Raw genomic sequence first — 22,131 nt, 5'->3', positions numbered from 1 at the left:
TGCAAGGTTTGGCTGCCTGTCCGTCATGGAAAAAAATCGAGAGAATTTGAGTTCCATGGCTATCACAGCGTTGAATCAGGGGCGTGTTTCCCAAGCCAACAGAATGTCGCAGAGGTGTTCATCCCTACCCCATTGGGGATATCCGACTCTTTCTCCACTGTGTTGCAACATTCCCAACGCCGATAGGGGAATAGTTCCCAGAACTGGTGCATCTTAAACTTTGGGCTATCCACGAATCCACTCCGATAGTCTACGATCCGTTTCCTTGGTCCCCTCAAGCATATTCCTTAAGACCCCACGCCTTCCGCAGGTGGGTGTTCGACTCATTCAACAAGCAAACGGCGATATCAGTACCCATAGCTCTCCCTGTTGGACACCACACACACGGTCAAGGGAGCATGGCCAAGATGGAATCGCAAGCAGCCGTCCAGGCTCATCCCCGCGCCGATGAGCCCGGCCTGGCGGACCCCGGTGATATGGAGTTACTGGGTAGGTTCGTCCCTCTCTGCTGCCACCTGATGGTGACAGGGCGTCAAAAATGGCCCAGTATCGCTAACGTGCGCAGCGAAAATGGGTTACAAGCAGGAACTGCGCCGACAGTATTCGACCGTGCAGATTTTCGCCGTCGCGTTTAGTATCATGGGTCTGGTGCCGTCCATCGCCTCGACACTCGCGTTTTCGTTGCCCGCCGGGCCGGCGGGTATGGTTTGGGTGTGTATCTCTTTTGAGTTGCATTATTGTCGCATGCAGGTCAGATGCTAATAGTGTAGGGTTGGTTTATCGCGAGTATTTTCATTTTCACCGTCGGTCTTGCTATGGTAATCGCTACCCCGGATGCGACACCCCGATCGCGACAGAAACTAACGGTCGCAGGCCGATATGGCGTCCGCGATGCCCACTGCCGGAGGTCTCTATTGGTGGACGCACTACTTCGCCGGTGATAAGTACAAGAAGGTGTTGAGCTTCCTGGTTGGATACAGCAATACGATGGGGTTGATTGGAGGAATGTGCTCGGTAGATTGTAAGAGGACTATTTCCCTCGGTGGTCCACGGCGCATGCTAATGAACAGACACGCTCTCTCTGATGCTGCTGGCTTGTGTCTCTATCACTCGCGACGGAAACTGGTCGGCCTCGAACGGCACGATCTACGGCGTCTATGTCGGACTCATCATCATCCATGCCCTCTGCGGTATCTATACTGGAAAAATTATGCCCAAGATCCAAACCTTCTGTATCTTTATCAACGTCGCCATCATCGTCGCGACCGTTATCGCTCTTCCTGTTGGAAAGGTCACTCGTGGCGAAAAGCTCAACTCGGGGTCGTTTGTCTATGGACATGTCGATAATCTCACCACCTGGCCCACCGGGTGGGCCTTTGTCCTCGCCTTCTTGGCCCCTATCTGGTCCATTGGCTTCTTTGATTCTTGCGTGCATATGAGCGAGGAGGCGCTCCACGCCGCGAAGGCTGTACCGCTGGGCATTATTTGGTCGGCTGGTTGTGCATGCGTGTTGGGTTTCCTCGTCCTGTCGATCATCGCAGCCTGCATGAACCCAGACGTGAGCGCGACAATGAGCTCGGTGTATGGCCAACCTATGGCGCAGGTAGGGCTCCTTCCTATGATCCCCGTCGGACCCGGTAACCATGTGCTAAATGCGACCAACAGATCTACTTCGATGCGCTGGGCAAGCGAGGAGCGCTTGGCTTCATGGGCGTGCTGATCGTCATCCAATTCCTGATCGGTCTCAGTCTGGTATGCCCCCTCAAGACCCAAGATCTCCGTCGACCATGGAACTAATAGGTCAAACCACAGATCGTCGCCGCCTCCCGCCAAGTCTGGGCCTTCTCCCGTGACGGCGCTCTGCCCTTCTCTGGCTACTTCCGCCATGTCAGCAAGCGCGTCCGCTACCAGCCTGTCCGTGCCATCTGCGGCCTGGTCATCGTCTGCATCATCTTCGGCCTGCTGTGCCTGATCAACTCCGTCGCCGCGAATGCGCTGTTCTCCTTGTTCGTTGCCTCCAATTACGTCGCATGGGGCACGCCCATCCTCTGCCGCTTGATCTGGGGCCAGACGCGCTTCCGACCGGGCGAATTTTACACTGGAATTCTGAGTCGTCCTCTGGCAACGATTGCCGTCGTGTGGTTGTTGTTCGGCTTGATCCTGTCCATGTTCCCCAGCATGGGGCCGAATCCCAGTGGTATGTTTCCCTCTTTCTCACCTCGCCCATATCTGTGTCTTCTTCGCGGATGCTGACGGGATATTTAGCCCAGGATATGAACTACACAATCGTCATCAATGGCTTTGTGTGGATCGCCGCGATGACGTACTACGTTCTTTTCGCGAGGAAATGGTACACCGGCCCCAAGATGACTATCGATGCGCCAGCGAGTGCAACGGACTCCGCGTCGGGGTATGAAGCAAGAGAGGAAGAAAAGTCGGCTTAGAGTTGCAGTACTTGATTAATGCTTATATCCCTTACAGTTCCAGTTCTTACAGCGAGACTTGACTTTTGTACACTTCATTCAGAATCTGATATTATATCTGCTTCTCTCCCCCAGTCATTAGACATTATATGCGATAATCATACCCTCTGCGCGTCTGATATGCGGTATGGGCATATGTTTAAATCATACCAATATATAGACATCCCATTCATAATACATAACATTGGGACCATCTGTGCCAGCTGTCCAAGCGCCGCGATCGTCAGTGTAATTGACAACGGAACATACTCTAATTCATTGCGAGAAGACCGTTACTATAGAGATTAAAATGAACGCAAACTCCAAAAATAACCGGTCATGATATATATATATATCTAATTTCTATCTAACAAACATCATAAGTCTAATAATCATTACCCGTCGAGCCATAAAGATGTTCCCCACGCTCAAGGACCTCAATCTCATCCCCAACAGCGACGTATAACCCCTTCTCTTGCTCCTCAGCCATCTGCAAGGCCCGATCCTCAGGCACACAATGCATACCTAGATACCCAAGAGCCGACTTATTCCCATCTTCGACCGTACGGTACCTAACCAAAGTGGCACTCGGCTGCGGTTTACCTCTTTTCTTCTCTGGAGGCGGGTTATCCGCGCTCGGCACCCCAGTCTCCGGATTCACATTAGGCATTGTACACCTCGACGTCCGACACACAACCGACACCGTCGGGGCTACAGCAGCTCGTGGTTCTGCGTCACTACCCTTCGGCAAAATACGGTATCGCTTCCAGCTCTCCTCGTCGAAGGCCGGTGCACCCGTGATCCAGATATTGGCGCGGAAACGAAGGGCATTGAGGGGTTGGTTTTCCGTTGGCAGCAGTGCCGACACAGCGTGGACGGACGAAAGGCTGTTGATATTGATGGGTTGCTGGTCTGTATAGCCGTGTACAGAGGGTGTGCCGATGTGTTCGAGTGGAGCCAGGTTTCGATCTGTACGCACAAGGGTATCGGGTGTACATCTTAGCAGGGTAAGGCTCTGATCGTTTGTGATCCGCAGATACTTTTTCAATTTCGGTAACGCTTTCGCGACCGACGGAATTGTTCCCATGTCCAGACCCTTCGCGTCACGCGAGTGGATGCCGAATGTTTTGAATTGGATTTTGTATTCGTTCAGCATGGCGGGCGTGGGTTGGAGAGGCACGATGAACCGAACTTCTGGCTTTGCGGAGCGGTTCCCTGTATGAAAGAAGCTCCTTAGATCATCGAACCGGCCAGGCCCATCAGGGTCAGGGAATGACACCACGATACATCCACCAGCTTGGACAAGCGGGTCATGCTGGTTGCTCTCCTTGTGCGGAAGCCATAATTCCGTCTTGATCTGAGACATGGCTGGCTTGGTACGCTGGCAGATAAATCGCCATTTCGTTTCCATGGCAGGATTGTTCTTGCCCAGCTCCGTGGCGAAAGCGAAGCATCTGTCGTACATAAATCCGGTCTTGGTCAGTAAAGCCCGGCTCAGCTCGATCCGGCCGCACGACTTGATGGGGTGAATGCAGATCGCCTTGATGCGGACCGATCCCTCGGGCGTGGTTCCTTCTGGTGCGTCGTATTTGGATTCATACTGATCTGCCATGTTGCTGGTCGATAGGCCGATTCTTTGCAAATGTTTGAGCTTCTTCCGCGTTGTCGATGTGTTGCCATTTTGGATGACGAGGATGGAGACAAGGCTCAGCAGGAGCATGACATTGATAACGCCATAGGTCACTGTGGAGGTCTTCAGCGTGTCCTGAAGACCTTGGAGAATATCTCGGAACATTTTCCCCGGGTCGTCCTGGTTTCGAGGGTTTGTGGATGGTGTGGTGAATTGCTCGTTTGGTGAGAAGTCGGTAAGGTGTTCTATATTGCTAACATATCGACCACTTCTCGAATTCCCCAGGATGTTGTAAATCCCATTCTATCCCGTATCGAGAACCGAGAATTTATTCTAGCGAACTGACGTTATTAATACTGTTGCACTGCAGATAAGGCGCCAAACACGAGTTCCATTTGAGGAAGTTTGACGGAGTGGATCCACCAGATCCACTGGAATGCAGAATCATCGACCCTGACTGGATGGATCGGTTGGGCGCAAGGAAGATTTCGAATTGGGTTACTCTCCAGCTGGGGTCGGGGATTCGGATCCTACATTACGAATCAGAGAGTCTAGAAGCTGTGGGATAATTACCCAAAAGTAGCAACCCTAGAAGCCTTGCCCTTGATAAGCACCACTTGCATTTTCCGGTTGGTAGCAATGTACTATATGCTTTAAAAACTACCTGTCTTCATATTCATTCAATGTAAGCAATATGTTCTTTAACCTTCCGGCTCTAAGCGGCAGCCATTCCCTCACCTGGTTCATATTCCACTTTCTCGTATTCAATTAATATATGACTCATAGTTTGACAGAGAATACTTTCTAGATGGGAATATTCAGAGGTTCCTGGCACCATTCGGTATGAACTTCCCGTATGGGATGCTTATAATGCGTACTCCACATGCCTAATATTCCTCCACGATCCACCCTCATTACGTCTCGCTGGGTTGCTATCCCGCTACAGATCGAGATATCTGCCCCTATCCCAGATATTTCAGAGCTATCTGTCCATCCTATACAAGGAGATATTGTTCTGTCGCCCAATCTCGCAGTTGTCCTTCGATCATTCAAGATGTCGTCGACCTGAGTTATAATTTCCCAATATCAAGCCCGCGTATCTACCTGCACCCTGAATAGCTCAGGGTTACCTAATGAGACCAAGCACAATGCATCAGAAGAAGCATTCCCTACTACTTCCTAACCAGGACCATTAGCAATGCGCACGCCTTGAGACACTGCTACCTGCTGCATACGGCTTCCACATCCGAGGACTGCCCTCTTGAGCAGAGTGCCAATATGTGGATCTCTCCAATGAGAACGTCCGCGCCACCACGTCTTTGACGAAATCCCCGATGTAGCGGGAGCAAGTCATAGAACGGGCAGCCTGCTACTGGTTGGAAGACGGAAAACTTGATGGGCTATAGAGCATGGTTTGTCGCAAGCCATGCGCTATGAGAAGAACTCTAGACGCATATTAGGCGAGTCGGACTCATTCCTATCGGTCGCAATTGACCGGGACAGCATTGACATAAGTCTATAGGGCGGATAGCCCTATACACCATGTAAAGTATCCGCAATACGGACCAAAGAAGAAGCCAAAAACACGCTGAGAGTGGGAGCTATTCGGAAAATAATTAGATCTCAGACGAAGATTTCAATGGAGACACCTAGTGGCAAGAGAATGCTGCTGCCATGGACAAACCATCTCCATCAAGGACTACCAAGCTAATCACTAGACTAGGCTGCAGCACGTTGCCATATTACGTGCTAATGGCCCAGGCCTTACCGGGAGAATAGATCTACAGGTAGGCACTACCCAGGTCATGAAGGATGACTCTGTATTACCATCCACATGGATCTAAAGACCATGTAAAGGCCCGACGGAAGTACAAAGATCGAATTATTCGAGGGACTCTCAATCTACGGTGGCTTCCGCATCCGAGGCTCTCCAAAGAAGAAATTATATAAGTCGCATCAAATTAACCATGAAGATGGAAAAGGAGTCCCAGCCATGAGCATACCCTGGGAGACTGGGTCCCCAGAGTGAACCTAAAACAAGCAGAATGTGCTGCAGGATGTACCTGTTAACACTTTTTGCAAGCGTTCGGCCAGTGCCCATACGCAAACTGAGCCACCTTTCGTTGTTACATACCATATCGAGCCTGCCAAAGGCGCTATGGCATGGTACATCTTCGCCGCTAAGACACGGGGCTTTCTCTTTTGTACGACTTGGAACTGGACTATGCATCAGAGGTTGCCTATTAATAATGCAGAGGGGCCGTGGTGGCCATGGTGGCGGGGGGAGATGGGGGAGATGGAGACCAACAGGAGGGGGAAGAGGAGCAGGGAGGCCAGCAGTAAGACCACCACCATCAGCAGCAGCAGAAGTGGGAGCAGGAGGAGGGTGCGACTGAATCCAACAATGCCAGTGCTACGCAGCTAGGATCCCTCTTCATTGGCATATCCATCGGAGAAAACGTGGGCAAATTCTCCATTTACTTCTAATCAGAATGACCAACCTATCCATGCAGTAGGACTACCAAAACGGATATGCTCCCTATATTATTAATTAACAGAAAGTTTAAAGGTCATCCTAGCAAATTGCCCCTACTGACCACGAATATATACACAACCTGATAAGGCGTCACTGTCGCAAATCTTTGGCTTGGAGATACCATTCTATGTGTTCCACAGATTCCGGCCCACATCAGTGATCCTGTACGATGTCTATTACCACGCTACCAAAGGGAAACAGGAGAAGCCGGTGCCACTGCGGCGCTCCATACATCTCTGTTTCTTTCGTCTGACCCTTCCACTAAAGAAAAGCAGCCCCGGCAGTTTCCAGTACAGTGTTAGCTTTTGGAAATGGAGGCTGGACCGTCAAGTTCCTGGCTAAGTTTATCAAGCACCATGGCTTGAGAGAGGACATTGAGATGGCCCAACAGATCGCAATAAATCCCTTGGAATGTCGCTTCCCATGGGCTTTCAGTGACCAGAAAGAACGGACGACCTAAACGATTGTAGTCGCAATAAACATTACAATTACAAATTCCCAGTGGCAGGGAGTTCTGAAGGACGACCTTGAGCTGGCTTGTATATTGGCCAGTTCTTTTCTAACCAGGGCTCATATAACAACTATTATGCGCATAAGAGACGACACAGAGCTGTATACCATGGGACGGGATAGGATCGAAGACAGTACAGTCCGTGTTGTACTGACCTACCAATTCTCGGCTCCTACCACAAACCCCGGCTTGATCACCGACAGGCAGCGAAAACCCTTTACAACCCTAAGTCAATGAATCAACACACGCTTAAAAAGTCAGGTTACCAACAACAGGTAACATATCGTCTTTAGTCTGAGGGACCTGCAGACCTTATTTTCATTTCGCCATTATCATTATAGTCTAATCGTCAATCGCATCTCAATAAAGTCGTCAGTACCTCGGCTACTTTATGCCGTCGTCATTGAGCAGTGAGTTGGATGTCCACTTCCCGGCCATTGTACCATTCATTAAGTCAAATACAATTCATATCGATCAGTACAGCGAACTATTCAAATGCCCCGTTCAGAATATAGCCAGTGAGAGGGATGAGATTTGGACAACGTCGATTCAAGGGCACGACGTGGAGGAAGTCATATCCCCAATCCTGACGAATCAAGACTTCTACGGATAACCGTGTCGTCCATTCAATATCATTGGGACGGTAATAGAATCACCCTAGGCGTGAAAGCAGTTTTAAACATGAGAATGAGAGATTTCATTTGCCCCCTCTTTACGATCAATTTAATCATCCAAAACAGGTCTTTTGTTGAGCCTGAAAGCACCAAGAGAATGAATCAACAATCCATACGAACTACTGAGTTAGCACATTCGATTACCCTTTGCTGTTAGACTTTAAAATTACCGTTGATAACTTACTTCAACGTAGAGACACCATATTTAGTCAATTTTATAAGATAGTTATATCCTAAACCATCCCCGCTATTCAGGATGTATCTATATTCATCAGAATAGGGCATTGTTGGGCGTTCCTATCTATACCGAGCCGTTAAGTACTGGTTAAAAGGACCTTAGCTAAAGTGTTCGGTTGCTATTGATGCTCCATCGTTTAGCAGTCTAATGACAGTATCAGTATTGTCATCAGTAACAGCGATACAAGCTTCCTTGGTTAGATTTCTCATCCTTGCAGCGAAGGCGAAGCGTAGATAATGAGAATACACGTATACAAACCGTTTTAAGTGTCGCTTTTATGGAGGAATTTACCCCGTGATGGGTCAGAAGGGTATCAAAACTAAATAGTCCTGCATAGCCTAGTTCTTAGGTCAATGCACCATCCCTTGCTTGACATGAGACCCACTACAACGCCCAGAATAGTCCTTTTCGAATCCGATTCCATCTCCCTTTTACCCACTTACATAGGGCAACCAGACTAGGGTAGTAGTATTCTGCCAAACAACAAACCTTGTAGGACCTAAACGTTTCTATAACGCTTTAACAAGGTGGGTCAATTCAGCTTTAGCACGCTATGTTTTTCATCTTCCTTGTGGCCCCTTTCGGAACACATACCTTATATCCGCTTGAGATGATTTTTAGATACTACGGAGTGTTTTAAAGGTCACGCTATAGCTGGCATACTAGACATAGAGGTGAATGACTCGAGGTATGAATTCCATCTCGAATGTGAGGCGCTTTTTATACTAAGTACATTAATCCTCCCAGTGTCAGTTTGCAAAATCGTCTCGGGTGCGTCAAGGTGTGGTACAATTTTAGACAAGCCATTCAGTGTAAGTGATCTGAGGCCGTAGTCGCGCCATGGGTAGATTGGTACTTGAGCCTATGTTCGTGAGCACATGGACCATATTGGGATATCTCTGGTCATTGGAAACGAGGTATACCGCCGTATCCATATTGGATACTCTTCCGGTTACAATGATGCATACTCGAGAGAGGTCTATCTGCAAAGACCCCAATGAAGTCGAATATTTTGGACTGCATATCTAATTCCTCCCTCATTATTCCACCCTAACCTCCGTTGTACGCCATATGCCTTGCCGGCTGCTATTACTCGCCTCGTCGCCATCTACATCCCCTATCATGTTCTTCAAAGGTAGATCGGAAGACGTAAAGGGATTCTGGGGGTTCGAAAGGGTCGATGCAAGCTTGAGAGCTGCACCGGACCGACTCCGCGAGGTGTTCGCGCCAGAAGAGCCCTTGGACAATTTGAACGTTTTGCGAAAGAATGGGCGGAGTGTCGGGATACAGGCAGCGACAATGACAACGTTCTGTTCAACACTGCGCGAGAGGTTAGAGGCCGCAGACGGGTGAAAGGGGAGGGGAGACGAACAGGCCCCAGAGAACCAATGGTACCACGTTGAAAACTACAAAATGTCAGCCGATATCGCAAGCAATAGAAACGAGAGAGCGGCACTAACGAGGGTCAACCTGGTCCGTGAACAAGTGCAGATATGTTGATTTGACGATAGTGACGATCGCCGAAAGCATTGTCAATCCCATCATGATGCAGACCCCCACTTTGGTCGAAGTCCGCATCTGCAGCTTCCAAAGCGCACGAATTGGTATAATGGCTAACACGATATCCGTCACTGTTGTATATGCGCTCACCAAATACGAGAAGTCATCGAACACATCCGGGCTCCAACATGTCCCCTTGAGGGAGTGGTCCCACAGCATTGCTGGGGGGTTGCACTGGAAGAATACGAGGAAAACGGATATCATAGCCAGCGTAACTTGCACGGTGACCATAGCGTAAAGGAGTCGGGTGCGAAGGGGGTTGGGGTCAAGGAGATGAACGATCAGGATCGCGATCGAGATGTTTGGGAAACTGAAAGCACCTGCAAAAGTACTTTTCATGTTAGTCCCAGATGCTCTGCAGGACAAACTTGTGTAGCGTACCAATATTGAAAGGAAACCCCATGATCTGCCAGAAAGCTGTTTTTACGTATCGTTCCATGCCATGCTCCGCAATGACCGCAGCCGTGTGTCGCCCAAGACCAAGAGTGACTGAATATGAGACGAAAGTCGTGGCGATGATGCTTAGGCCCTAGGCATGAAGTCAACCTTGCCCAGGAAACTTTTGTTAGGATATCGATTGCTGACCAGGGAGAAGAAAATGAGAGCGTCGTCCCACCCAGCCCGCTTACTCTCCATGCGGCTGAAGACCTTCAAAGATACTGCCACGATTGCAACGCCCGTAAAAATCCACCCGACGACATTTATCTGTGCGGCCCGACTTTCGCTATAGTCCACGTCTGTGTTGAACGTGTCCATGATCAATAAGCCACTGGGACCACGTACCTAGGGACCCCAGTTGCGGTCTGGATGGAGATGCAGCCTCGAGCAGTGGAGTCTCTGGACAATAAGTATGCAAAGGGAACGACAGATTTGCGCAGGGATACTCATTGGTAAACCTAATATTGGTTCGGATAGGATGTGTCAATACGACATAGCACCAACCCGAGACGTCTATACAAAGATTCTCCATTTTGACAGGGACACCCTGATCTTGCAGGGCCCAATAGCAACCTTAGCGAAATGCCGGCGCATGAAGGAAGCAATGAGAACTGAAATCTGCACATGCAGCCAAGGTTATCCAACGGAGCAATACCAACTGCGCGGAAATCATCTCCCCTAAGCGAGGTTATCGCGCAGTTATCAAGCTTCCGGGGAAGTCAGGGTGGGGCCGGTAAACGGGACGAACAGCTCGCAGTACTCCGTTCGCTAATACCCTAAACGATGTACAGCACGATGACTCGGTGGAAAATCACGCAAGCAGCCATCAAAAGCACTGGCTGCCACTCAGTGGCGTATAATTACACTAGAAGTGCAGTCAAATACCGACAGCCTCAGCGATTGGAAGACCTCCATTTGGAAAATGCCGGACCGGACCGAAGGATTCTGTCTAGTACGAACTGGCATTAGTAGTAACTAGACTGGCAAAATGCAATGATCTGGACCAATGGCAAGTGCACTGAACGGCACGGCCTGCAAAAGTGCGAGTTCGAGATATATTTTGCAACTGATAACCCCATGCTGACCCCGGCACGAGTCATGCGCCCCAGATGCAAGTTCGCTAACGGCCTCTAAGTCTAAATTTGCTTGATAGCGCCGCGTCAGTGGCTCGGCCATCTACCAATCTAGCATAGAGTCGGTCACTTATATCTGCTTCCCGACTCAGCCGAGCTGAAATTTTGGTGAACAGCCTGGTCGCGGGCAATGGAAAAGGCTTATTGAAACTTAGAACTTAGAACTGGGAATTAGGAATTGGGACATTGGACCTCGGAGCCCCTCGCAAGGACATGATGACCTGTGGGCCTCTCAATGTCGAGATATTTCTTAAAAGGTCATCTCATCCCATTGTGGTGCTTACTCTCTCACTTACCCCCTCATATCCTCCCCCGACACTGAATCCAACCCTTTTACCATGGCCGGCTCATCTGTATCTGCAATTCTAGACGAAATTTCATCTTCCAGCATAGCTTTTAACAAGAATGAAGCTGGTTCAAGAGAAGGCCTGATTGAGCACAGCCGTGCCTTGATTGCGGCCTTAGAGATTCCTAGTGAATTTATACAGCGCACGTTCTGGGCGGAAGTGAGTAGTCATTGCAGTTTTCTGTGGCCCTCTCATGGCTTGCCGCCATGGCGCTGGCACATAAGCTGAATTGTAATATTGACTTGCGTTGGACGATAGCCAGCTCAATCAGCCATCATCCGTCTTGCCGTCGACGTTAAACTTTTCCAACATCTGCAGGAAGCGGGCGATGTAGGCCTGACGCCTGAGGCTCTAGCCCACAGTACCGGGGTCGATACTGTACTTTTATCACGCCTAGCGAGACATCTAGTGGCGATGAACCTTCTTGCTTTCCACAACGGCGCATTCCAGGCCACGAGGCTAAGTAACGATCTCGCAGCGGAGAACTTCCAACACAGCATCTCCTTTTGCTATGATGCGGCCCGCCCTTCATTCAATACATTCCCGCAGTATTTTGAGAAAACCGAATATAGATCCCCAACTCTGGGTGGAACCGACGGTCCCTTCCAAGAAGCCCACAAGACGCAGCTTCCATTCTTCGAATGGCTTATCGCAACCCCGCCGCACCTGCAGCATTTCGACTCCTTTATGAGTGCATATCGAGCCGGAAAAGCAGATTGGCACGATTTCTACCCGGTGACAGAGCGAATGATAGCGGGCTTTGACTCCTCCGTGAGCGATGTTCTCCTCGTCGACGTCGGTGGTGGGAGGGGCCACGATGTCGCAACCTTTGCCGGACACTATACTTCTCACCCAGGCAGGATCGTCCTCCAGGACCGCGAGCCTGTTATTGCGAGCGTAGTGGCTAGTGGCGCAGAGCTACCCTTCGAGGCGCAAGCCACAACTTCTTCACGCCACAGCCTATCAAGGGTGCACGAGCCTACTTTCTTCACTCCATTCTCCACGACTGGGGTGATGATGATGGCATCAAGATCCTGGAGAATCTGGCTCCAGCACTGGTAAGGGGGTATTCGCGTGTTTTGTTGAACGAGATTGTCATTAGCGAAGAGAAGCCCACACTAGCGGCAACGAGTATGGATATGATGATGTTGGCACATTTTGCAGTCAGGGAAAGAACGGAGGCCGAGTGGAGGAGTATTCTAGCGAAAGCCGGATTGAAGGTGGTCAATATCTACAACTATCCGGGGGTTGCAGAGAGTTTGATCGAGGCGGAACTGGCCTAGTGGGGCATGTGGCAGCCGATCGTTTTGCTACGGGATATCTCCTTCATACAGGATATTCGCCTACTAATGTGTATATAATAGAGACAATAAAAATTCATGTGTTAGAGATCAAAAGACTAGAATACGATTACGAAGTATAGTAGGTCCCTCGATATGCTGCATTTTCTCTGCCACAACAGCACCACTGCCGAGGAGAATGGAGCAATGGCATTGACTTCAATCCACTTAGTATTGATGCCAGCAATACTTCAGGGCATGTATCCATTACTAGCCGATCCGAGGCCTATGTACATACATTCTACCAAAAGCTAATCCCTTCTCGATCGGACCTCCAATGGAACTGGGAGGGAATGCCAGATTTGAACACTGCAGCATGCTACGTTTCTAGAATAACTTTTCTGCCCAATGCTACTTTTGCATAGACTTCCTCAAAGCCAGTTGTGCTATATGATCCGCCGCTTCCGGTCGGTTCTTCGAGCACCCCCGAATAGATCAAAACCGAGACCATTATGCCCATGCTACAAACAGCCCAGGTTAGTAAGGCCATATCAAATCGAAAACAGCCACTCAGATGTCCACTGCTAAACCCTAAACACCAGATACACCCCTCGAAGCCCTACGCCCAAGTGCCATCACAACCATGATAGAACACCCATCTACACATAGCCGTCTCATATCGCAGAACAACACGCCTTCCAGAGATAGGCGATTCACTGTTCACTGCAAAGACCTCAAATGGCTAACACTCGCTCCAAAGGTATTCATCAAACGAATCGAAACTGTTCCCGAAACAAGCTAGTATTCAATCATGGTTTAGGCCGAGAAAGTCTGCGTTCTTCCCCGACATCGACAACTCGACAGCGCCGAGATATACGTGATGAAGGGGAGCTGGGCCCATCCCCAGATTGCCAGCTTTGCTGAAGGAGACTACGTCTCTGAAAGCAAAGGAGCTATTCACGACCATCTTGCGTTCGAGAACGACACAGAGCTTTCGACGGTCAGCAGGGACCGCCGACGCTTTCGGACGACAACGGCTCGGATCTGTATATGATGGATGTGATGATGCTACAGAGGATGGTTGGTGGTATGGATTAGTTAGTTGCATTATAAATAGGAGAAGATGCGTGAAGAGTTTGGCCATGTGCGAATTCCTGCTTGCCTTAACGGGCCTTTGCGCCCTGTGTAGATGGTTGGCTAATCTGATACCCTAGTCAGTTTTACTGGGCCTCACGCCCTAGTCCTTGTCTATAGCGCCGGTAGTACATAGCCTAGTGCTACTTCCTTGCTGCTACTATCATATCACCGACGAGGAGAATTTATAGATCTGGCGTCTTGATTTTGCCCTTAATGGTTGGCCAGAGACCGATAGCGCACGAGTGTCGGAAGACGCAGTCTTGTGGGCCCTCGTTTTGCTGGACGATAATCGATCAATCAACATAGTACTTCTAGGCGTACATCTATTATGTTAAGAACATAGCAATGGAATAATGGGAACAGCATTTTATTAATGCTTTATATACACAGATAAAAACAAGTAACGCAACCTGCAGGCCAATGGCATACACTAACCAAATCTACACAACCCGCGTACAGCCCGGCTCAATAGCTTCTAAGATCTCCACAAGCTCTCCCCAGAGCTTGATCTGCGTCTTCTTCCCTTCCTCGCTGCGAACAAACAGAGACAATGCAGTATTATTCACCTTCCCATTTGTCATATAAGCCCCATGGCTCTCCTCCCCACTCGCTGCCCCAGCCACGAGCGTCCTACTCCCCACCTCCGTGGATCTAGCAAACACGATCTTCAAAAGCGTAAACATCAGTCCCATCTCTCGCCCTAGTCGCGAATGACAGAACCCCGGATTCACCATATTGATGACGACGGAGTCCCCAGCTCCCTGCGCCACCATCTCGCGCAGCAAAAGCACCTGCAACAGCTTCGACGTCTCATACCTCTCCAGCATATTTGCCCGTTCTTTATCATCCAAAGCCTTAAATACACTCTCGGCACTCCGTTCTGCAAAGTTTGTCCACGCATGCACCTCGCTGACCACCGTTGTCAACCGGGGCTTGGTACCGGGGTGCAACCTCGCGCTCTTCCGCAGCGTCGGCAACACCAGCAACGCCAATAACATGGTATTAATCACGTTCACCGTGATAGTCCGCTCATGGCCCTCTGCAAGTTGAAAAGTACTGGTTGCTATTGAAGCGTTGGCAACAAACACATCTAGACGCGGGAGCTGGGCTACTTTCTTCCCGAATGCGAGGACGGATTCGTGCGATGCCAGGTCTAGATCCCATATTTCGCAGATGCCGGTCGTGCCGGTCGATTTCTCTATTGACTGCAGGGCCTCTTCGCCGGCGGTGGGGTTGCGGACGGCGAGGATGACTTTGGCCGCGCCGAGGCGTGTGAAGTGTCGGGCTGCTTCGAGGCCGAGGCCGACGTTTGAGCCGGTGACTATGATCGTTTGGTTGGTGAATGATGCCGTGGGATAGGAGGGTGTGATGAACAGTTGAGAGTAGAGGAAATCGTAGTTGAAAACCCCCATTTTGAGATGGCGGATCGGGAGGTTTGTGGAATGGAGGGTGCAGCAGCCTGGGGGAGAGGGTGTGGAATACTGAAGGTAATGGGATATATAGGCTACAGGTACAGGCTTGTCTTCACCTGGTGCTAATTCCGTTGTATAGACGGATTTAGGGGTGGATCAGGTTTGTATAAACCCGGGAGTTGCTCGGTATCCTCAACTATGCATTGATATCGATTCCCAATTGAGGGCTACGAGTCTCAAAAGTGGTTCTACTAGGGGCAGGTCCGTTGCCGCGTTATTTCTGGGGTGGATCCTAGTCATAAATTTGTCCTTTCCAGTGGTATGGGCAACGTATGTATCATTGTTAAATTAAACTCCGGGTGGATTTAATCCTTAAGTACTCAAGTTAGGGTCCACTGATGTTCGGTCCCCGAGCGGAGATTACAAGGTGGCAAGTGTGTTATCACGGAGATAAGAACAAAGCCGGCCACGATGAGCTCCATATTAGAAATTTAACGTCAAATTCTGCACGGGGTGGGCCTCGCTCCGCATCGCATCTAGTTAGATCGCTCCACCAGTCGCATTTTCACTGACCCTAGGAGCATATTCGTAATCCGTTACCTTCCAGGCTTCCTAGGGCGCTGTGAGGAAGTATGAAATTGCTCCTATAGCTAGCTGTTGCAGGTATACGAGGAATAGGTTCTGTGGTTACCTCCCCTGTACCGCAAGAAGTATTCATCGAGTATTGAGTTATTGGTTGGGACCCAAGTCTGATTCCCGGGGAAGTCTAATTCGCAGCACGATACTGTTTGTGAATCGGTTGAATCGATGCACTAAGTGATGCTGATCTATTTAAAAATCGTGGCTGACGAGGATACTCTTAGTGGTAGAGTGGATAGGAAGGGTTTGGGTACCAGAATTGAATGTCAACCGGTCTAAATGTGCTTCAACTAGGGCTGGATACAATCTCTAGCAATGTTATAATTGGGAAATAGTGGCCTGATTTGGGGCGTACACTATGGAGATCTTCGATCCACAGGAGGCACTTAATGATACCACTAAATGCCGATCTAGTGTATGAAAGTTATCCAACTATGCGATACTCTGCCGACCCTCATTTGTCTTTTCAAATGGTCAGACCGTCACTCCTAAAGATTTCTCCATACCCCCAAGGGCCACAAGGTCTAGTCGTTGTACTGACCTATCCTGCGTGAACCTGTGAAATTTACGCAGGAACCATTCAATCACCGTTGTCTTCTTTCTATCAGTTCCCACGAATACAAAATATCCCCGGGCTTGTAAAAGATACGCTGTCGAGTACCGATCATAAGGCTAGGCGCCATCCTCATCAGTACGGGGCAAAACACCGTTCAATATTAACCAGAATCGCTCGCCTAACAGGAACCGTAAAGTGTCCCCAACACTGACAACGCTGTGGCCCTTCCCACTCTCCCGTTATCAGTGTCAGCATTTGCAGACCCGGCCGTTGTGTGAACAGCAGACTCAACGTACCTACGTCTATATGGATGTTGAGATCTAGACCCTTGAATCCTAGGGTTTCGGTGGGCGGTGCAAGTACAGAGCTGATCGAGACTTCTTGTCATCAGGATGGGTCTTGAGGAAATTTTTCATCTTGTTATCATTCGGGGTTGCATCTGACTATACAGAGATAATTGTCTTCGTCACAAAAGGTGAGCCGAAGTAAAGTCATCGAATGTCTGGAAACTTTAGCTGACCACTTCTAACCCTAATGCCATCCTACCGCCAGTCATGCGGGTCCTTCTCGCAAAGTACTCAGTCAAGGCTACATTGGTTGGTTGGGGTATATTTGTTGCTGTTGTGTTGGGTATATCCCTGATAGGCGTGCGGCCACGCCTGCCGTCATCATCCAGGTCCGCCGAGCACGAAAAAGAGAATCCTCTCTCCGGGCAGTTTTCATATGGATTTCTGCGCAAGCCTCTGTTTTGGCTAATTCTTTTATCCAATGTGTTGCAAGCACTGTCCCAATATTTGCCTTCCGTCTACATACCATCTTATGCAACCGCCGTCATTGGTGCTACCTCTGCAAATGCATCGGCTCTACTCGCCATTTACAATATCGCATCCGCCATTTGTCAGCCCCTATTAGGCCTACTTGCGTAATTTAACCCTTCACGGAACGATTCCGAGTTGCGTTACTGATGCTGAAATAGTGATAAACAACGCATTCTATACCCGCTGCTGCTCAGTACTTTGATCCCATCCATTGCTGTTCTGTGTATCTGGGGCTTTGCAACGAACTACGGCCTACTCGCACTTGTATGCATCTTATTCGGCGGGATTTCCGGGGGGTATGTTGTTCTACGGAACCGTTTTGCAACAGCTATCGTTGGAAACAGTGATCGCCGGAATGAAGAGCTGATTGTATCAGGCCTGATCATGTTCTTCAGGGGAGGGGCCACAATCGCATCCGGCTTTGTAGCTACAGCGGTCTCCACTGCGGGCGCAAATCGGGGTCTCCATAAAGGGAGGTATGGTTCCGGCCAATGGCTTCTGTTAATCCTTACTGTTGGGATTCTCACTGGAGTCTCTTGCATTGGCGCGCTAGGATTCCTACGGGAAGGCAGGCAACCGAGAGCGGAGAACAGGAATGAGCAAGGCTATGGAGATTCGTAGGTGTTATGGGATTCACTTGATAACTTGGAACGCACTTGTCAGAAATTTAGAAAAAGGCAGTTTGTGCCTTTGCTGCCACATGGGATAATTTTCTTTTGTATCATTTTTCTCCTGGAATGTGAAGGTTGTTCGTGTGGGAGTTAGGATACCAGTCGGTCGATGTGCTACTCCAGGATAAACAAAAGATTATGGAGCAATTATGATCTATCCTACATTTAGTGAGGGCTTCCAATTAGGTCCAAGAGATACCTCCCAAAACAAAAGACTACACATTTGCGAAAAGTTCCTGCACGGTGGTGAAAAGATTGCTAAGCTCAGCGTACATCCTCCCAAGGCTTGTCCAGGTAGCGTTAATTATGCCTTAGAAGGCTTAATTTACATGGGGGAAGGGAAGATTAGTGGATGTAGTTTGTCTAAAATATCGCTAACTCTATATCTCGTTACCCTTCCCACTTTGTCAGGAAAGCTCATCTCCGTTAGAGATTGCTTTTACCAGGGAACATCCTTTCCATCATACATGTCCCAGCCAGGAGCATGAATGTTCTTAAAGGACCCGTTCGAATCGGTATTCGCCTTGTCGACTACATTCAGAACCGCTTGTGCTCCTTCTTCCGCGGTGAGGTGAGCATCATCGCCACCCATATCAGTTTTCAGCCACTGTATCAGTTAGCAGGCACAACTAGATCTCATCAGGCCCATTGCATAACTTACCCCGGGACTAACTGCCAGGAAGATAAATCCCTCGTCCTTATACGACATGGCGTATTGAACGGTGAGTGCGTTGAGAGCGGCCTTGCTAATCTTGTAAGCCGGGCAGTTGGCATGGCTAGACATTTCTGCGCGGGTCATGGAAGCAAAAGCCGTCGATCTAATTCAGGAGAGATGACCGTCAGTGAAAGGGGTACCATTATTGATGGAGATAACTCACATATTAGCAATTTTCTTGGACTTGCCCATTCTCAACAGAGGTAGAAAGGCGCGCGTCACATTATGTGTTCCAACCACGTTCACGGAAAGTTGGTGGTCGAGATCAGACCTTCAATACTGGTTAGACCTTCTTTGAATAAATCATGCTAACCTTGAGTAAAATACAATACTCACATATTCGCAGTCTTCCCATCCACCCACGAATGAACACCGGCGCAGTTGATCAGGACGTCAACTCCCTTCTGGCCCACGACTGATCCCGCCATTTCGACGCAACTGGAGATATCGGCCTCATTGGACACATCTAGCGGAATGAAAACCACACGACCAGATTCTCGGGCGACGATCTCATCTAACGCGGTGCTAGATTTCCGAGTAGCAGCGATGACAAGGCTGACATCTGTGGGATCCCGCGATGCCAGTTTTTTGATCATTGCCAGTCCCAGTCCGCGGGAGCTTCCAGTCACGATATAGGTCGCCATGTTGGTATTAGGTGAAATCAGTGTGTGAGGTAGATATGTTTAGTTACTTTTAGTATGCGGACTAGTTTATATACACGCGGTAAATCCAGAAATTAGTCATAGGGCCAATTCTCGATTTTATCCAGCCACCCCATTATGCCGGGGGGTTACGGTTCTAAATCCCGAGAACGAAACACTACCATATTCACTAGTGATTCAATTACCAAAGTGTCTCTGAAACTTGACGATCGTTGAGAATGCAGATTTTACTGCTCCGTTATCCAATGGTCGGATGTCCGAGCAGAAACGGTTTAGCATCTACAGAATGGCGCGCAGATAATACGTCGTAATTACGATCAGCCTGTATTTTTCTTTAGCAAGATCTCTCTGAGAGCTAGATACCTTAGGCATCCATGTGTCCCCGCTGAGTCTCTGGAACAAAGATCAAGTCACCAAGGATCTTCCAATGCAATATCTTAGCAGGGATAAGTAGATCCAGGGTCTTTGGAGGCTACTGGTAGACCACACACCGTACCTACGAAGTCATTTGGCCCCCACGTTGGTTTATAAGCAGGATAGAGGTATTTAATCGCTGCTTTGTCTCCTTGGCGCTCTTCATCCTTTCTACTCCATTGCGATAATCTACCTATCTCGAACTCCAATTGTCTGTTCTACTCGCACCTATCAATATGTCTCTCAAGGTCCTCATCTACGCCTACCGTAAACCCGGTATCTCCCTCGAGGACTTCAAGAAGCACTACGAAGCTCACGTCGACCTCATCAAACATCTCTCTGGAGAGGACTTCCCTCTCTCCCACAAGCGCAGTTATGTCGCGCGCAATACTGCCGAGACCCCTGTCGAGGGTGCCAGCGACCGCAATCCACTGACCCCCGCCACGGTGCTTGTCGGACAACAGACCGACTTTGACTTCGATGCTTATGGCGAGCTCACCTTCACCGATCAGGCTGCGTTCCAAGCTTTCGGTGCGAAGGTGTACGCCCCTGAAGCCGCTGCTCAGATCGCTGCCGACGAAGAGAAGTTCCTGGATAAGTCGAAGCTTGCGATTGTCATGCTTGGGGATGTCATCGAAACTACCAGATAAACGACGGTTCAGGACAAGGAGTCTGTCATATACTTGTGCTTTGAGCGGAATCACTTAGGTCACTGAATGACTGATCATAGAAAGGAACTGGCTGCGAAGATGCTGAAGATGGCAGTGGTGAGAAGGGGCTAGAGACTTGTGGAGTGATGATTGAGGGCTTCTGATATTGAGGACTACCCTAAATTGCTATTTCTCTTCTCGCGTATCTACACGAATTCAGTTCCATCAAGTCTTCCTACAATCAACATGGGCAGATTTAGCTTCTATATCTGACTTGAAATGTCAACCTAAGTCCTTATAAATTTGGCATCTACTCTAGGGGGTCGGACGGGCGCGGAGTTTGCCTACGGCGAGGGGTCAGTGAAGAAGGGCACCTAAAGTGCAATCTAAATAGCAACACCGCTATAAGGAGCGGTGGATTTCATCATCCGAGTGGTTATTCTGTGTTAAACCTTCCGGCGCATGATAACCGAACGATATAATAAGTATCTTGCTTGTCTGTCTGTCTGACTGTCACATCATACACTTTGGGCCATCTAGTTTTAACATTATTATTTGGGATCTCTAAAGATAAGGTGCCGGTGGCTCCTAAGAAAGTAGTGCCGGTGGTTCCTATTATGTGGTGCCGGTGGCTCCTAAAGAAGCAGTGCCGGTGGCTCCTAAGATCTGGCGGTTGTTAAGATATAGAACTGGCAGTCTCCAACCCTAGAAAAGACGATAAATATCTTACAATTGGACTAGTCGATAATCCAGAGCATGATCTTATATAGAAAGCATGGTCCACCATAGTAGAAAGTACTTAGGCCCATATTATTTCTGTCTGGTATAGGTATTCAGGCTGCTGCTCGGTTATCTGCCCAGGTTGTCGGGCTTCCGAGCAAAACCGGCTTAGCGTCTCCGGCTGCCCTCGGATGCTCGAAAAATGAGGAATTTTCCGTCCATTATTAATAATTTTTGGGAATATGGTCGCAACCCATAATTTACTTGTTCATACGGTGTAGATTAGCGATCCTGAGGGCTAGTAGGGTGTATTATGGGGAATAAAGTATGAAGGTTAGATGTGAGATGGACCAAATGGTGGTAGGGTGTCTTCAGTTTCCTATGGGGTCCCCATATGGACATGATAACTCAAATGTTGCATGGGACGCAGACGTAGAAATGAAAGCTCTGCATATACTACTTACCACATAAAGCAGGCAAAAAGTAAGAGGTATCGGATCGACCAAAAGAGGGAGAGAAAGCAATCCTGAGAGGCAAAGTCAGGTGACACGACCTTTGCGATGGCTTTTGCAGAGCGGGTACATCCAGAACATGGCTATGCTTTACCTAACAAACCGATGCTGTTTCATGGATGACCAAATCGGGATCAAAAAACTAACAATTTATGCTAATCGTACATTTTCTGGTCGAAGCTAGCAATTCCCAGCAATACCGACAGAACTTGTATCGGGTAGAGTGACATCATGCCGGAGGATATTCTGCCTGCAGTGAGATTAGCCCCATCTCCACCGTAGCCTACATGATGCTCGCTCCTATCGCCCGAGATTCCAAATCTGATGAGAGATAGTGTGATCTGTGTTATTCGAGAAAGGTTCGATGTGATAGACAGCCCAATTGCGCCAATTGCGTCGATGCTGGGGTCGCATGT

The 22,131-nt window shown here is 49.0% G+C and overlaps 9 protein-coding genes across 9 annotated transcripts; 5 read left to right on the top strand and 4 right to left on the bottom strand.

Moving 5' to 3' along the window:
- Positions 1–398: 398 nt before the first annotated feature.
- Positions 399–2,444, top strand: ABOM_007360 (putative GABA permease (Uga4); the record flags this gene model as incomplete). The annotated part of the gene is made up of 8 exons (XM_022534489.1): positions 399–489; positions 566–711; positions 771–818; positions 874–1,021; positions 1,071–1,603; positions 1,666–1,752; positions 1,813–2,197; positions 2,266–2,444. The coding sequence occupies 8 exons, from the start codon at positions 399–401 to the stop codon at positions 2,442–2,444; spliced, it is 1,617 nt and encodes a 538-aa protein (XP_022388466.1).
- A 403-nt stretch (positions 2,445–2,847) lies between these two features.
- ABOM_007359 (MOSC domain-containing protein) lies at positions 2,848–4,257 on the bottom strand (the record flags this gene model as incomplete). Its single annotated transcript, XM_022534488.1, has 1 exon — positions 2,848–4,257. The coding sequence occupies one exon, from the start codon at positions 4,255–4,257 to the stop codon at positions 2,848–2,850; it is 1,410 nt and encodes a 469-aa protein (XP_022388434.1).
- A 4,834-nt stretch (positions 4,258–9,091) lies between these two features.
- Positions 9,092–10,367, bottom strand: ABOM_007358 (uncharacterized protein; the record flags this gene model as incomplete). The annotated part of the gene is made up of 5 exons (XM_022534487.1): positions 9,092–9,371; positions 9,424–9,457; positions 9,512–9,931; positions 9,993–10,140; positions 10,197–10,367. 5 exons carry the CDS (start codon positions 10,365–10,367, stop codon positions 9,092–9,094), a joined length of 1,053 nt encoding a protein of 350 aa, XP_022388433.1.
- Positions 10,368–11,520: 1,153 nt separating this feature from the next.
- On the top strand, positions 11,521–12,812 carry ABOM_007357 (O-methyltransferase; the record flags this gene model as incomplete). Its single annotated transcript, XM_022534486.1, has 3 exons — positions 11,521–11,688; positions 11,788–12,426; positions 12,489–12,812. 3 exons carry the CDS (start codon positions 11,521–11,523, stop codon positions 12,810–12,812), a joined length of 1,131 nt encoding a protein of 376 aa, XP_022388430.1.
- A 509-nt stretch (positions 12,813–13,321) lies between these two features.
- Positions 13,322–13,863, top strand: ABOM_007356 (uncharacterized protein; the record flags this gene model as incomplete). Its single annotated transcript, XM_022534485.1, has 3 exons — positions 13,322–13,349; positions 13,412–13,569; positions 13,630–13,863. 3 exons carry the CDS (start codon positions 13,322–13,324, stop codon positions 13,861–13,863), a joined length of 420 nt encoding a protein of 139 aa, XP_022388429.1.
- A 523-nt stretch (positions 13,864–14,386) lies between these two features.
- On the bottom strand, positions 14,387–15,358 carry ABOM_007355 (putative short-chain dehydrogenase/reductase family protein; the record flags this gene model as incomplete). The annotated part of the gene is made up of 1 exon (XM_022534484.1): positions 14,387–15,358. One exon carries the CDS (start codon positions 15,356–15,358, stop codon positions 14,387–14,389), a length of 972 nt encoding a protein of 323 aa, XP_022388432.1.
- Positions 15,359–17,107: 1,749 nt separating this feature from the next.
- On the top strand, positions 17,108–17,992 carry ABOM_007354 (uncharacterized protein; the record flags this gene model as incomplete). The annotated part of the gene is made up of 2 exons (XM_022534483.1): positions 17,108–17,475; positions 17,530–17,992. 2 exons carry the CDS (start codon positions 17,108–17,110, stop codon positions 17,990–17,992), a joined length of 831 nt encoding a protein of 276 aa, XP_022388431.1.
- Positions 17,993–18,481: 489 nt separating this feature from the next.
- ABOM_007353 (SDR family oxidoreductase) lies at positions 18,482–19,401 on the bottom strand (the record flags this gene model as incomplete). The annotated part of the gene is made up of 4 exons (XM_022534482.1): positions 18,482–18,649; positions 18,704–18,860; positions 18,921–19,028; positions 19,094–19,401. 4 exons carry the CDS (start codon positions 19,399–19,401, stop codon positions 18,482–18,484), a joined length of 741 nt encoding a protein of 246 aa, XP_022388426.1.
- Positions 19,402–20,069: 668 nt separating this feature from the next.
- ABOM_007352 (EthD domain-containing protein) lies at positions 20,070–20,483 on the top strand (the record flags this gene model as incomplete). Its single annotated transcript, XM_022534481.1, has 1 exon — positions 20,070–20,483. One exon carries the CDS (start codon positions 20,070–20,072, stop codon positions 20,481–20,483), a length of 414 nt encoding a protein of 137 aa, XP_022388425.1.
- Positions 20,484–22,131: the final 1,648 nt, after the last annotated feature.

Source organism: Aspergillus bombycis (assembly GCF_001792695.1).
Source record: "Aspergillus bombycis strain NRRL26010 chromosome Unknown contig00051, whole genome shotgun sequence".
Taxonomy (NCBI): domain Eukaryota; kingdom Fungi; phylum Ascomycota; class Eurotiomycetes; order Eurotiales; family Aspergillaceae; genus Aspergillus; species Aspergillus bombycis.
The sequence above is the reverse complement of the archived record's forward strand: the minus strand, read 5'-3'. Positions and strand labels throughout refer to the sequence as shown.